This window comes from Ovis aries, chromosome 2, assembly GCF_016772045.2.
Source record: "Ovis aries strain OAR_USU_Benz2616 breed Rambouillet chromosome 2, ARS-UI_Ramb_v3.0, whole genome shotgun sequence".
Taxonomy (NCBI): Eukaryota; Metazoa; Chordata; class Mammalia; order Artiodactyla; family Bovidae; genus Ovis; species Ovis aries.
In genome coordinates, this window is record NC_056055.1 from 84074971 (window position 1) to 84090477 (window position 15507).

The window sequence follows — 15507 nt, forward strand, 5'->3', positions numbered from 1 at the left end:
CCTAAGGGTGGTGTCATCTGCATATCTGAGGTTATTGATATTTCTCCCGGCAATCTTGATTCCAGCTTGAGCTTCATCCAGCCCAGCGTTTCTCAGGATGTACTCTGCATATAAGTTAAATAAGCAGGGTGCCATATACAGCCTTGACATACTCCTTTTCCTATTTCAAACCAGTCTGTTGTTCCATGTCCAGTTCTAACTGTTGCTTCCTGACCTGCATAAAGCTTTCTCAAGAGGCAGGTCAGGTGGTCTGTATTCCCATCTTTTTCAGAATTTTCCACTGTTTATTGTGATCCACACGGTCAAAGCCTTTGGCATAGTCAATAAAGCAGAAATAGATGTTTTTCTGGAACTCTCTTGCTTGTTTGATGATCCAGTGGATGTTGGCAATTTGATCTCTGGTTCCTCTGCCTTTTCTAAAACCGGGTTGAACATCTGGAAGTTCACGGTTCACGTATTGCTGAAGCCTGGCTTGGAGAATTATGAGCATTACTTTACTAGCATGTGAGATGAGTGCAATTGTGTGGTAGTTTGAGCATTCTTTGGCATTACCTTTCTTAGGGATTGGAATGAAAACTGACCTTTTCCAGTCCTGTGGCCACCTCTGAGTTTTCCAAATTTGCTGGCATATTGAGTGCAGCACTTTCACAGCATCATCTTTCAGGATTTCAAATAGCACAACTGTAATTCCATCATTTCCACTAGCTTTAATTCTTAGTGATGCTTCCTAAGGCCCACTTGAGTTCATATCCCATTATGTCTGGCTCTAGGTGAGTGTGAGTGATCACACCATCGTGATTTTCTGGGTCGTGAAGATCTGTTTTGTACAGTTTTTTGTGTATTTTTGCCACCTCTTCTTAACAACTTCTTCTTCTGTTAGGTCCATACCATTTTTATCCTTTATTGAGCCCATCTTTGCATGAAATGTTCCCTTGGTATCTCTCATTTTCTTGAAGAGATCTCCAGTCTTTCCCATTCTATTTTTTCCCTCTATTTCTTTGCACTGATCGCTGAGGAAGACTTTCTTATCTCTCCTTGCTTTTATTTGGAACTCTGCATTCAAATGGGTATATCTTTCCTTTCACTTCTCTGTTTGTCACAGCTATTTGTAAGGCCTCCTCAGACAGCCATTTTGCATTTCTTTTTCTTGAGGATGATCTTAATCCCTGCCTCCTGTACAGTGTCACGAACCTCTGTTCATAGTTCATCAGGCACCCTGTCTATCAGATCTAGTCCCTTAAATCTATTTCTCACTTCCACTGTATAGTCATAAGGGATTTTATTTATGTCATACCTGAGTGGTCTAGTGGTTTTCCCCATTTCTTTAATTTAAGTCTGAATTTGGCAATAAGGAGTTCATGATCTGAGCCACAGTCAGCTCCTGGTCTTGTTTTTGCTGACTGTATAGAGCTTCTCCATCTTTGGCTGCAAAGAATATAATGAGTCTGATTTTAGTGTTGACCATCTGGTGATGTCCATGTGTAGAGTCTTCTCTTGTGTTGTTGGAAGAGGGTCTCTGCTCTGACCAGTGCATTCTCTTGGCAGAACTCCACTAGCCCTAGCCCTGCTTCATTTTGTATTCCAACGCTAAATTTGCCTGTTACTCCAGGTGTTTCTTGACTTCCTACTTTTGCGTTCCAGTCCCCCATAATGAAAAGGACATCTTTTTGGGTGTTAATTCTAGAAGGTCTTGTAGATCTTCATAGAACCGTTCAGCTTCAGCTTCTTCAGCGTTCCAGGTCAGAGCATAGACTTGGATTACTGTGATATTGAATGGTTTGCCTTGGGAATGAACAGAGATCATTCTGTCGTTTTTTGAGATTGCATCCAAGTACTGCATTTTGGACTCCTTTGCTGACTATTATGGCTACTCCATTTCTTCTAAGGGATTCCTGCCTGCAGTAGTAGATATAATGGTCATCTGAGTTAAATTCACCCATTCCGTCCATCTTAGTTCACTGATTCCTAGAATGTTGATGTTCACTCTTGCCATCTCCTGTTTGACCACTTCCAATTTGCCTTGATTCATGGACCTAACATTCCAGGTTCCTATGCAGTATTGCTCTGTATAGCATTGAACCTTGCTTCTATCACCAGTCCCATCCACAACTGGGTGTTGTTTTTGCTTTGGCTCCATCCCTTCATTCTTTCTGGAGTTATTTCTCCACTGATCTCCACTAGCATATTGGGCACCTTCTGGCCTGGGGAGTTCATCTTTCAGTGTCCTATCATTTTGCCTTTCGTACTGCCCATGGGGGTCTCAAGGCAAGAATACTGAGGGTGGTTCGCCATGCCCTTCTCCAGTAGACCACATCTGTCAGACCTCTCCACATTCAGAAAACTAAGATCATGGCATCAGGTCCTATCACTTCATGGCAAATAGATGCAGAAACAGTGGAAACAGTGACAGACTTTATTATTTTGGGCTCCAAAATCACTGCAGATGGTGACTGCAGCTGTGAAATTAAAAGACGCTTACTCCTTGGAAGTAAAGTTATGACCAACCTAGACAGCATATTAAAAAGCAGAGACATTACTTTGCCAACAAAAGTCCATCTAGTCAAGGCTATGGTTTTTCCAGTAGTCATGTACGGATGTGAGAGTTGGAGTATATGAAAGGTGAGTGCTGAGGAATTCATGCTTTGGAACTGTGATATTGGAGAAGACTCTTGAGAGTCCCTTGGACTGCAAGGAGATCCAACCAGTCCATCCTAAAAGAGCTCAGTCCTGGGTGTTCATTGGAAGGACTGATGTTGAAGCTGAAACTCCAATCCTTTGGCCACCTGATGTGAAGAACTGACTCCCTGGTAAAGACCCTGATGCTGGGAAAGATTGAAGGTGGGAGGAGAAGGGGACGACAGAGGATGAGATGGTTGGGTGGCATCACCTACTCAATGGACATGAGTTTGAGTAATTTCCAGGTGATGGACAGGGAGGCATGGCGTCCTGTAGTCTGTGGAGTCACGAAGAGTTGGACACAACTGAGCGACTGAACTGAACTGAGTGTTAAACATATGGGGTTGTGGGTGGCCAGGGGCGGCTTGTTCAATGACAAGAGAACTTTAAAAGGCAGTCACTTATTGGCAAGATATTTCCTGACTTTAAGGACAAAGCATCTATGGACCCAGTCCAGAAAATGTATTCTTGTTGTTTAGCCCTTCTTGTTAGGCCTTCTTGTCCCTTGTACAGCCAAGGGACTTTCAGCCCAGGGGTTAGCAGCTTTATAGAAAAGAGCAGAACTGATCATAAATCCAACTTCATTTGCACAGGACAATAGAGTTAGTCTGTTTCTTCCTGCCTTAAACCCTATATGCTTACTTCTCTTCCTTATAAATAAATGTCATTTAGGTATTTTTTCTAGAATGAGGCATTTTGGTCTGCATTAAAAACCTGTTCAGGCAGATATCCTCTCTGCTCAGTGATTTTCCTTTTTTTTAATTGAATTATAGTTGATTTACAACATTATGCTAGTTTCTTCTGTACAACAAAGTAACTTAAAATGATTTAAAAGTGATTTAAAAAATATATATATATTTTAAAAAATATTCTTTTCCATTATGGTTTATCCTAGGAGATTGAATATATTAGTAGTTTCTTGTGCTATATAATAGAAGGTTGTTTATCCATTCTAAATGCAATAGTTTCTGTCTAGCAACCCCAGACTCCCAGTCCATCTTCACCTTCCTGCCTCCTCCTTAGCAACAAGTCTGTTCTCTGTGTCTGTGAGTCTGTTTCTGTTTTGTAGATAGGTTCATTTGTGCCATGTCTTAGTCCTCCCTGATTTTCTTAAAGGATCTGGGAACTTATCTGCTGCCTCTCAGTTGTCAGAAATTGCTTTTCCTGTTATCTTTGCATTTTTTAAAGCCAAACTTCTTTTTAAAATTATCAAACCATTGTTTGCTGGCATTAAACTCTCCAGCTTTAGGTCCTTCACCTTCCTTTTGCTTTAAGTAGTCATACAGTAACTTTGCTTTTTTTCTAATCATGTTAGAGTCTATAGGTATGGCTTTCTTAGAGCAATGCTGCACCCACCTAAAAGCTGCCTTTTCAGTATAAGATAAAAAAGATATATCGCCAGAAGTGCAAAGTTTTCACACCTGCTCTTGTAGCTGCGGCCATGGCATCACTGATTTCTTTTTCTTTTATAATGGTTCCTACACTAGATTCATTTATCTTGAAATGGAAGGCAGTCACAGCTATAGACCTGAAGCTATGGTACCTATCAAGCAGTTCAACTTTTTCTTGTTATGTCATGATTTTTCTTTGCTTCTAGGGAGCACTTCCAACATCAGTAGTCATACTTTATATGGGTCCCGTGGTGTTATTCAGGGTTTACAGTATTGCAGTAAACGGTGAAAAAAGTGAGAACTGAGAGAGAGAGAGAGAGATTGATCAATCACTTTTTGCTGCAATATGAAAGTTACTGGAAAGATGAATTACTCATGTGGAGATGACTAGCATCATGCCCATTTTAAGCAGATACTTGTAACATTTGAGCTCACTTAAGCAAAGCAACAGGAGGTGGATACAAAATTATTACAGTCATATACTATGATTACAGTTAATTTTATGGAGTTATAACATTTCATCTTTATGTTTACATTTCTTTGGAATGTGAGGCCATGTACAGTCTGTATGTGCATAATAAGTTTTGATAAATTTTAATTTTTAATAATAGATTTATGTGTATTTTATAGTGGTAAATGATAAAATGGACTAGAACCTACATCTGTTTTATGCATTCTTGACATACCTAACTAAAAATTTTTTAAAAAATATTTCTAGGCTATGCACTTTGTGAGGTTTTTCAAATTGTCACAAGTCTCCAAAAAATTATCCAAAGTATTTATTGAAAAAAATTATGTAGAAGTGGACCGATGCGGTTGAAACACATACCCATGTTGTTCCAGAGCCAACTGTATATATAGTATATACACACATGCATCTGTCTGCTGTATACCATATTTTTTAATCTGTTTATCCACTGATAGACATTAAGGTTATTTCCATGTCTTGGCTATTATATTAAGACTATTGATTTTCAGGGCCATCAGGAGTTGGAGGAAGGGAGTGTGGAATTGGGGCAAGTTTAAATGCCACAAAACTTGCTGTTCTTACTGAGATTCAGATGATTTTATATAGATAAAATGCTGGTTAGGTAAATTGTAAGCCTTTGGTTAATTTCTAGTTATGAAAAAATTTGATCTTGATAGATCAAGATAGAGTGTTGGCTCAGTAGTTGTGGTGCAGCAGCTTAGTTGCTCCGCAGCGTGTGGAATCTTCCCAGACTAGGGATTGAACCCATGTCTCCTGCACTGGCAGGTAGATTCTTACCCACTGCACCACCAAGGAAGTCCTTGCCAGTGTTCTTGTAGCTGTAATGGCGGAAAGGATTTTTGGTGGTCCTTACTCTGCCTTTCTGGAACTATTTATGTTCTCTGAATATATTCAGAAGTTTTCTTCTCTTTGTATATATTCCTCTCAGGGAATGTTTTTTGTCCTCCCTGTTTGATTTAGAACTCATCTTTTATGTTGGGGAATTTTTAAAATATCACGTTTTCTTGTGTTTAAGAGTGAGGGACTAAAAACCTTACTGGAAGCTTTTCAGTATTAGCTTCTTCAACCATGATCTTTGCTGTAGGATTATCTGGTGGATATTTGAAACAGATAAAACCTTCCTACCTTCCCCAACTAATGAAGATGAAGGAAGCAGAAAACTAGATTGAGTCATTGTCAAAATCCCAGGCTTATATTGCTCCATGAACGAACAGAAAGAAACAGTCAGGGAGCAAATAATTTCAGTCTTCTTTAAACTCTACCAGAGAATAAGAAAGATAAGTAAAAAAGATAACATACCAAACTAATAATCCTGACACTAAACTGACAAGGATACAAGAAAAGATAATTATAGTCAATCTCACTCATGAATATAGGTGCAAAAATATTATATAAAATTAGCCAACTGAATATAGCAAAATAGAAAAAAAGATAAAATATAAAAAGCCTTTATGTAAGAAATGCCAAGTGAGTCTAACATTAGGAAACTAATCAAGGTAATTTTAATTAATGTAACCTGTTAGCTTAATTCTGTAATATAAGTTTCTTACATAATTATGTGACTAGAATGTGAACAGAATTCCTAAAAACTACACTATATTGAGGAAAACTTTTTTTTTTCAGAAAAAACTGTGCAGGTATATCTACATCCAATAATGTATAGTAATTATCACATCATATTAGTGATGACAACTTCTGCATTAAAACTGTGATTTTTAGGTCAGAATTTCATCTACATTTTGAAAGACTTTTATTTGAAAGCTGTCTGTTAAGTGATATTTAATATAAGTCAAGCATCATAAAGTGAAAGTGCTAACTGATCAGCAGTTCCTTTTCCAGTTCTTTTTTATAGGATTAAATTCAAACTCACATGGAGTGATGGGAATCCATTAGTGTAGTATTTGGAATGATTGTATTCTTTCTATATTATTTATCAATAGAATGGGAATCACAAGTCATCTGATAAATAAATCCTGTGAGACTTACTGAGTATTTTAACAGCTTTTACTTGATTTAATAGTGCTTGAAATAACTGCCATCCACTGTGAGATAAGTTTTCCTGGTTATAGACTTTTTTAAAATTTCAAGTTACTTGTATTACTTTGTAATTAGCTTTGTGAATTGCTCTTTATTCTTTTTAATGTATACACACTAGTCCAAGTAGAGGGTTGAAAATTTGGAGATTATGTATCTGTAAATGAAGAAGGCATGTAATTTAACAGTGGATTTGAATTAATACTATTGATTCCTTAAACGAGAAGGTCCTATCATATAGAATAATAATGGTGTCTGATACTTGTGTATGCTTAACGATCTTAAACATGCTTTCATATATGAAAGTACTCTTATGATGTAATCAGATTACATAACGGTATTCATCATACCATTTGTTTCTGAATCCGGAGAGTCATGATAAAAACTGTGAGTGCTTCTGTTGGTTGTAGACAGTGTTGGCACACTCTTGGGGTGGTACCCAGCTTTGTTCTTATCTATGATAGCTTAAAGATTGAAAACATATAAGTAGATGAACTTCTGTATATTAAGGAATTTCCCTTACCTGAAGAAAATAATTCTTAAGAGTTCATATGAATATGAATTATGAATTATACATGAGGGAATGTGAAGAGAAGGAATTTAAGTTTTGTTCTTCACTCTTTGATTGTGGACTGTGCTGCCAGGTCCTTTCCAAGCTTAGACTCTTTTATAGAGAATTATATTTGGTGCTTGCAACATTCTCACTCAGACTCTGATGACAACTTTTGAGTGGCTGGGGATACGTGGAAACATGTATATTTGTGTGTAATCTACATGTGTATGTTCCTGAATAAGATGATGCTGGTGAGGCAAAAATGGTAAATAGGACTTTGTCAAAGACCTTAAGTGAGAATGATGAATCTAGATTACTTACTGTGGAAATATCTTTGATATATGTATTAACTTTATATTTGAACTTCTATAAAATTAAACTGATTTCTGAGTTTAGGTGGGAAAGAAGATTGAGAGATTTAGATAGAACTACTTGATGCTATTTTCTTTCAGTAGTACAGCAAAGATTTAAAATCTTGAAAACTGAAGAGAAAATGAAATACAGCCATCTAGTGGCTGCAACTTTAAAAGCTGTAAGCATAGAAAGTGTGAACTCACATAAAAATCTCTCAAGGGTCATTATTAGGTATTCAAGCTAATCATTCCTTATCACACAAAGGAGAAAGATACATTTGTTTTACTAAATATTTAAATAAAATTTTAATGAGAAGGGAAAACCTAGTATATGAGAGTTGAACTTTATGTAAATATTCTCAGAGGTCAGTTGAACTAGCAAACATTATAGTAAGCTATATACATTTTCAGTTGTAACATGTATTAATTATAAAACTCCAGTAGTGCTTTTAAAATACATGTATATTCTGAAACATCACTGAATAATATCTAGACCTCTCTTGCTTATATAAATGAACCTATTATGATGGTTGAAGTACAGGTTTAGTTGCTCATTAAATTTTAGTCATTGTTGGCTTATAAACTTTAATGATGCAGAAATGAACTATTTTCTAGGAGCAAGATAATGCTGTACAAAATATGCACAAGAAAGTAGAAAAATTAGAAGCTGAACACATGGAGTGCTCTGACCTTTTACGGAGACAAACAAGTGAACTTGAATTTAGTACTCAACGAGAGGAACGTCTTAGAAAAGAGTTTGAGGTATATTTTTTCATTTTTTTATAGCATATGTATGTTGTCCACTAGGTAATTTAAGGTCAGAGAAAGTTTTTCTCTGCAATAAAACAATATTTTGACATTTATTTATATTGAATATTGGCTTCCTTAAAAAACTTTTGTATCTGAGTACATTTTGTTTTGCTCCTAATTAAAAAATACTCATTTAAAACAATTGTCCTGAAAAATTTGGAAAGTTTGAAGGTAACTGTTAACATTACAGGGTTGGGGAAGAAACGCAGGAAAAGATTTGTATAAAAGATTTGTATACCTAATATTAAATTCTAATTTTGAGTGTTTGAATCCTGTGTAGCTGCTGAGTTTTGTGAAATGTTTTTCAAGTTAGACTTTAGATTGGAGAGAAGCATTAATTTAAGAATTAAAAAAACGTGATTTTTATGGGTAAATGATACTGATAACCCCTTTAATCTTGAGAGATATCTAACTTATTTGTTAATTTTAAAAAAGGATTTTCTTTTTGTTTGTGGGAAATTATTTCAAAAATAAAGCACTCTTAAACATAATTTATAATTCTTATAAGGTAAATAAACATTTATAAAGAGTATTTAATGATAAAATGCTGAAGGTACTCTTGTTAAACTCACTTCTGTCATTTAACATTGTGCCAAGAATTTTGGCCAAAAATATATAAAAGTAAGAACAACAATAAGAATTATAATTTTTAGAAAGAGAGAGGTATGATTCTTATTTTTAGATAATATGGTAATAATCCTAAATAGTCAAGAAAATAAACTTTGAAATTATTGACGCCAGTAAGAACATTCAATAAGAAGGTCAAGAAGAAAATAATATATAATAATTATGTTTACATCTTACATACCAGCAATAATCAGAGAATGCTGCTGCTGCTGCGTCGCTTCAGTCGTGTCCGACCCTGTGCGACCCCATAGACGGCAGCCCACCAGGCTCCCTGTCCCTGGGATTCTCCAGGCAAGAACACTGGAGTGGGTTGCCATTTCCTTCTCCAATCAGAGAATAAGATACTAAAAATGTTTTTGTTACCACAATGACAAAATAGATATATAGCTAATAACAAATACATTAAAAATTATGAATTGTAACTGAGAGTCTTAAGAGAAAATGGTGAAACATTTTGGAAACACTTAGTGTACAGATATGAATCCTCCCTAAATTGTATTATGGGTTAAAGCAGTTCCAATAAAAAAATTCAGTGGAGGGCTTTCCTGTTGGCTTAGCGGTAAAGAATCTTCCTACCAATGCAGGAGACATGGGAATAGAAAGTATAAAGGCCACGAGATGTGACTGTGCTTGAAAAGTAGGAGAAACATCAAGTAGGCCATTGTGGTTGAAATGTATTGAACAAGAGAGGAGATTAGTAGGGTGTATTGAATGGTACGTAGATGTTATAGAGTCTTGAAGGTCTTTTGGAATTTTGTAAGAACTTTGGCTTTCTTTCTGAGATATTAAGACATTGGGCAGTTTTGAGGAGAGGAGTGACGTGTCCCCTCTGATTTGTCTGTATGCTCTTTGGAAGACAGATTGTAAGAGGCCACTTAGGAAACTATTAAAATAATTAGAGATTGTGGTGTTTTAGACCAAAGTAGAGGGAGGAGGCAATGGCAGCCCACTCCAGTACTCTTGCCTGGAGAATCCCGTGGATGGAGGAGCCTGGTGGGCTGCAGTCCATGGGGTCTCTAAGAGTCGGACGTGACTGAATGACTTCACTTTCACTTTTCACTTTCATGCATTGGAGAAGGAAATGGCAACCCACTCCAGTGTTCTTGCCTGGAGAATCCCAGGGACGGGGGAGCCTGATGGGCACAGAGTTGGACACGACTGAAGTGACTTAGCAGCAGCAGCAGCAGTGGTAAAGGAGGTGGTCAGATTTTGTATGTGTTTTTAGAAGATAGAACCAGTAGGGTTTGCAGACTCACTGGACCTGGCCTGTGAGAGAAAAAGAAAGGGAATAAAGGATAATGCCAAAGCTTTTGGCTTGAGCCTTTGGGGAATGATGCTGCTGTTTACTCAGTGTGGGCAAGAACGCAAGTGGAGTAAATTTGAGAAAGACGAGGAGTTTGGTTTTAGATAACGTTAAAATTGGCATGCCCATTAGACATCCATTTGGAGATGCTGAGTAGCACTCAAATACAAGTATTGGTCTTGGGGAAACCTTACTGTAGAGCGAGGGGATGAGCTGAATCTTTCATTGACAACTGGGGAAATATTACAGTCTATAGGTGTTTTCTCTTTGTTTCTTGAGTTCTACAAGGAGTGATCTGCCAGTTTCCTCTTTGGTGGTTATTAAATGGAAGAAAGAAATGGAGGAAAAATCTGTGTATCATTCTTTTCACTGTATAGAATTTCCCCTGGTTTCACTCTTGTGTACCAGCTCTCCTACGCCTGATCTGCCCACCTAGTGTCTCTCCATGCCCAACCTGGGTTCAGACTGACAGTTTCCAGGTAATAAACATCCAGTTTGTGAGTTTGTGTAGTGGTTAGAGAGATGTAGTTTTAGGGCTAGTTAAGGTGGGGAGGTGGATGCCTGGAGGTCAAATTTTTCATACTGATGATATTAAAAACTTTATTGAGATAATTTGCATGCTACAAATTCACCCATTTATAGTGTACAATTTATAGTGTACAATTGTACACTATACAATTCAGTGGGCTTTAGTATATTCACAGAGCTGTACAACTACCACAACAATTTATTTGAGTGTGTTTTCATCATGTCAGTAAGAAACTCCACACCCAAGAGCTAGCACTCTCCTTTTCCCTATCCTCTCCTCCCTATCCTAAAAAGACATTAATCTACTTCTGTTTCTGTGTATTTGTCTGTTCTCATTCTCCTCTTCTCCCAACTTCTCATCCTACAAGGACATTAATCTACCTCTGGTTCTGTAGCCTGTTCTGGACATTTTATATTAACAGAATCATGTGATTCTGTACATTTTTTCAGTTAGCATGATGTTGTTAGGATTCATCCATTATTGTGAATCAGCACTTTATTCCTCTCTATTACGATATGGATATAAGATCACATTTTGTGTATCCTTTCATCAGGAGATAGACACGCACGTTGTTTTCACTTTTTGACTATTATGGATAATGCCTCTATGGACATTTGTGTACAGTGTTTTGTGTGGATGTGTCTTTGGCTTCACCTTGGAGTGGAACTGCTGGGTGACAACGATAGCACTATTTTTAACTTTTTGCGAAGCTGTCAGACTGTTTTACACAGCGATAGTCCTGTTTTTCGTTTCCACCAGCGATGTGTGAGGGTTCTAGTGTCTTCAGACGCTCACCACATCATCTCCAGCTGTAGCCACTTTAGCGGATGTATAATGGTATCTTGTGGTTTTGCTTTGCATTTCTCTGATTACTAATTATGTTGAATATCATTTCATGTGCTTATTGGTCATTTGTATATCATTGGGGAAATATCTATTCAGGTCCATTATACATTAAAAATTTGGGACTGGCACCAACTTCCAGCCGGTTGTGGACGCCCCCGCTCTCGCACTCGCAGGTAAGCCCCCCATTTTTCAGTCCAGACAGCAGAGCTCTTTCGTGCCCCGGGGCAGTGACAGGGAAACCAAAGAAAAAGAATGGCTAGCTGCGGCAGAGGTGCAGTGGGAGCATTGTCTGGGCGCCGAGGTGCCGTCTTCCCCGCAAAACAAACTTTTTCACCCCATCCTCATGGAGGAGTGCCGACTCCCGGTGTGCTGAAGCTGAGGGTCAGACCTATTATACATTTTAATGAGTTATTTGTGCTCTGTGATTGTAAGATGTTAATAATAAGGAAAATGGGGGTATGGGTTCCTTATTATTAATGCCAAATATGAACTTGGCAAAGATAAATTACTCATACTCTTATTACCACATGTGGCCTTATTTTATATAAGGCTAATAAAAAAAATTGAAAGTGAGATTATATTTTCGGTAATATTTTTAGCTTGTTTTTTGTGCTGAAAATCTTTTTTGAGGCAGAAGACTCAGAAAGTATAATCATATTTTATATAATCATTTTTAATATCTGTTTGTAGATGGCCTATTAGAAAAGAATTAGAACAGGGTCAAAGTTCTAAATAGATTAAAAAAAATCATTTAGAAGTCACTTTAGGATGCTATAAAAGTCTGTGATCATCACTAAAAACATTTTAATTGCCTCTAGGTATGAAGAAGTGCTAGGTAACAGTGATTTTTGTGGGTAAGATTCTTGATAAGTCAATTTTGACTCATTTGAGGAAATGTCTAATGTCTAACCTTTAGGATTTGTTTTTGGATAACTCAGAATTGATTTTTTTCCTTCTAAAATGCTTACTTGCCCCAGTGTCTCATTTTTAAACTGATTAATGTTGTAAATATAAAACTGTTTTAGGCTTGTTTTACACTGAGATTTTTCTTAGCTACTCTGTGGATTCTTTTGATAATCTCAGGTCTCTGCTTTTGGAGAATTTGAAGCTTTGAGGGTGTCCAAAGAGTCTATTTTTATTCTATTTGTAAGAATTTTCTAAATGGACTTTGCCAAAGGTCCATATAGTCAAAGCTGTGGTTTTTCCAGTAGTCATTTATGGATGAGAGAGTCAGACCATAAAGAAGGCTGAGTGCTGAAGATTGACACTTTTGAACTGTAGGGCTGGAGAAGACTCTTGAGAGTCCCTTGGACAGCAAGGAGATCAAACCAGTCAGTCCTAAAGGAAGTCAACCCTGAATGTTCTTTGGAAGGACTGATGCTCAAGCTGAAGCTCCAAAACCTTTAGACAACTGATTCAAAGAGCCAGCTTATTGGAAAAGACCCTAATGCTGGGAAAAATTGAGGGCAGGAAGAGAAAGGGGTGACAGAGGGTGAGATGGTTGAATGGCATCATTGACTCAATGGACAAAAGTTTGAGCAAACTCTGGGAGATAGTGAAGGACAGGGAAGCCTGGCATGCTGCAGTCTGTGGGCTCACAGAGTCAGACATGACTGAGTGACTGAACAACAATAACGAAGCGAACAAGTGTAGTCCTTTCACTTATCTATAATTCTTCATGTTTAGAGACCTTACAGATTTTTGCTTTACATTTAAGTGAATGTATTTTATATTGGCTGTTTGACAAGATGATGATATAATTACGGAGAAGTTAAATTTCTAGAGAGCAGTGTATGCTAGTTTTACATTCTATTACAACTGTGTGAGTGAGCACACGTGCATGGAGTCATTAAGAACTAGTAATTCTAGGAACAACACAGAGATCAAATTGCCAGCATCCATTGGATCATCAAAAAAAGGAGAGAGTTCCAGAAAAACATCTACTTTTGCTTTATTGACTACGCCAAAGCCTTTGACTGTGTGGATCACAACAAACTGTAGAAAATTCTTAAAGAGACTGGAATCAGACCACCTGACCTACCTCCTGAGAAATCTGTGTGCAGGTCAAGAAGCAACAGTTAGAACTGGACGTGGAACAACAGACTGGTTCCACATTGAGAAAGGAGTACATCAAGGCTGTATATTGTCACCCTGCTTATTGAACTTGTATGCAGAGTACATCATGTGAAATGCCAGGCTGGATGAAGCACAAGCCTCAATCAAGATTGCTGGGAGAAACATCAATTACCTCAGATATGCAGATGACACCACCCTTATGGCAGAAAGTGAAGAGGAACTAAAGAGCCTCTTGATGAAAGTGAAAGAGGACAGTGAAAAACCTGGCTTAAAACTCAACATTCAGAAAACGAAGATCATGGCATCTGGTCCCATCACTTCATGGCAAATTGATGGGGAAACAGTGGAAACAGTGAGAGGCTTTATTTTTTTGGGCTCCAGAATCACTGCAGATGGTAACTGTAGCCATGAAATTAAAAGACACTTGCTCCTTGGAAGAAAAGCTATGACCAACCTAGACAGCACATTAAAAAGCAGAGATGTTACTTTACCAACAAAAGTCCATCTAGTCAAAGCTGTGGTTTTTCCAGTAGTCATGTATGGATGTGAGAGTTGGATTCTAAAGAAAGCTGAGCACCAAAGAATTGATGCTTTTGAACTGTGGTGTTGGAGAAGACTCTTGAGAGTCCCTTGGACTGCAAGGAGATCCAACCAGTGAATCCTAAAGGAAGTCAGTCCTGAATATTCATTGGAAGGACTGATGCTGAAGCTGAAACTGCAATACTTTGGCCACCTGATGCGAAGAACCGACTCGTTGGAGAAGACCCTGATGCTGGGAAAGATTGAAGGTGGGAGGAGAAGGGGACGACAGAGGATGAGGTGGTGGGATGGCATCACTGACTCAATGGACGTGAGTTTGAGCAAGCTCTGCGAGTTGGCGATGGACAGGGAAGCCTGGCGCTGCAGTCCATGGAGTTGCAAAGAGTTGGACACGACTGAGCGACTGAACTGAACTGAACTGAATCAGTGTTATTTTTTTAAAAAGGATTAATATAAAATCAAATAATAGTAAAGAGAAAATTGTTGGAATTTTAATTTAATAGAGCACATTATTTAATGTCAGTAATAGCAAACTAAATCAGCTAATAGACATTTACCCTAATAAATGATTTAAATTTTAATGAAACTTTAGCAGTTACAGTTCATGAAAAGGTGATATTTTTATGTGCCTGGGCTAAAGAAGTTTATATATATGTGGTTTAATCTTCTTAACATGGATCAATGGTTTCTTAGATTAAAAAAAACAAAACAAAACAAACTCCCAGTCCAATTTTCTGAATGTGGTGCTGGGTACCAGAAAACCAAGGGAAAAGTGAACTGGAAAAAGAAATATCCGTAGCTTTTATAAATCTCTTTACAACTAGGGGAGGTTTTTTTTTTTTTTTTTTTTTATCATGGGAAATAAGCTTAACTCAATAAGAAAAGAGAAAAGAGAAGATGCAAACCTAGTTTTGAGAGAACTGAAGAATCTCATGAAGATTATAGAGGAGAGAGAGCAGTGTTTGCAAATAAATTCTGAATTGCTCCTGTCAGTCATATTCTATATTATGGTAAAATAAAGAAAGGTAGAGTGTAGCTTTTTCCTTTGTACATATACTATACTCAAGTGAAAAAGGAAAAGAAAGTGGATTGCACCTTTTGTATTGTCCATGAAAAAAACCTTATATGAATCATATTTTTAAAGGCATCCTGTGTTTGTAGGCATGGTTTTTAAATACTTATTTGTGTTTATTACCAACTATAAGTGATAAGTAATGAAATCACCTGGGTTATACTGTTGTGCTTATAAGTATTATACATTTTTGTATCTATGTTCATA

General features: G+C 37.3%; 1 protein-coding gene across 12 annotated transcripts in view; it reads left to right on the plus strand.

Annotated features, from left to right (window-relative positions):
• CCDC171 (coiled-coil domain containing 171) overlaps positions 1 to 15507 on the plus strand; it is a 352484-nt gene that overhangs the window by 45572 nt on the left and 291405 nt on the right. For all 12 annotated transcript variants that reach the window (XM_004004388.6, XM_060409497.1, XM_042243466.2 and 9 more), the window contains one exon: positions 8113 to 8259. In XM_004004388.6, coding sequence (XP_004004437.1) covers positions 8113 to 8259 — 147 coding nt within the window. The remainder of the gene's footprint in view (positions 1 to 8112; positions 8260 to 15507) is intronic.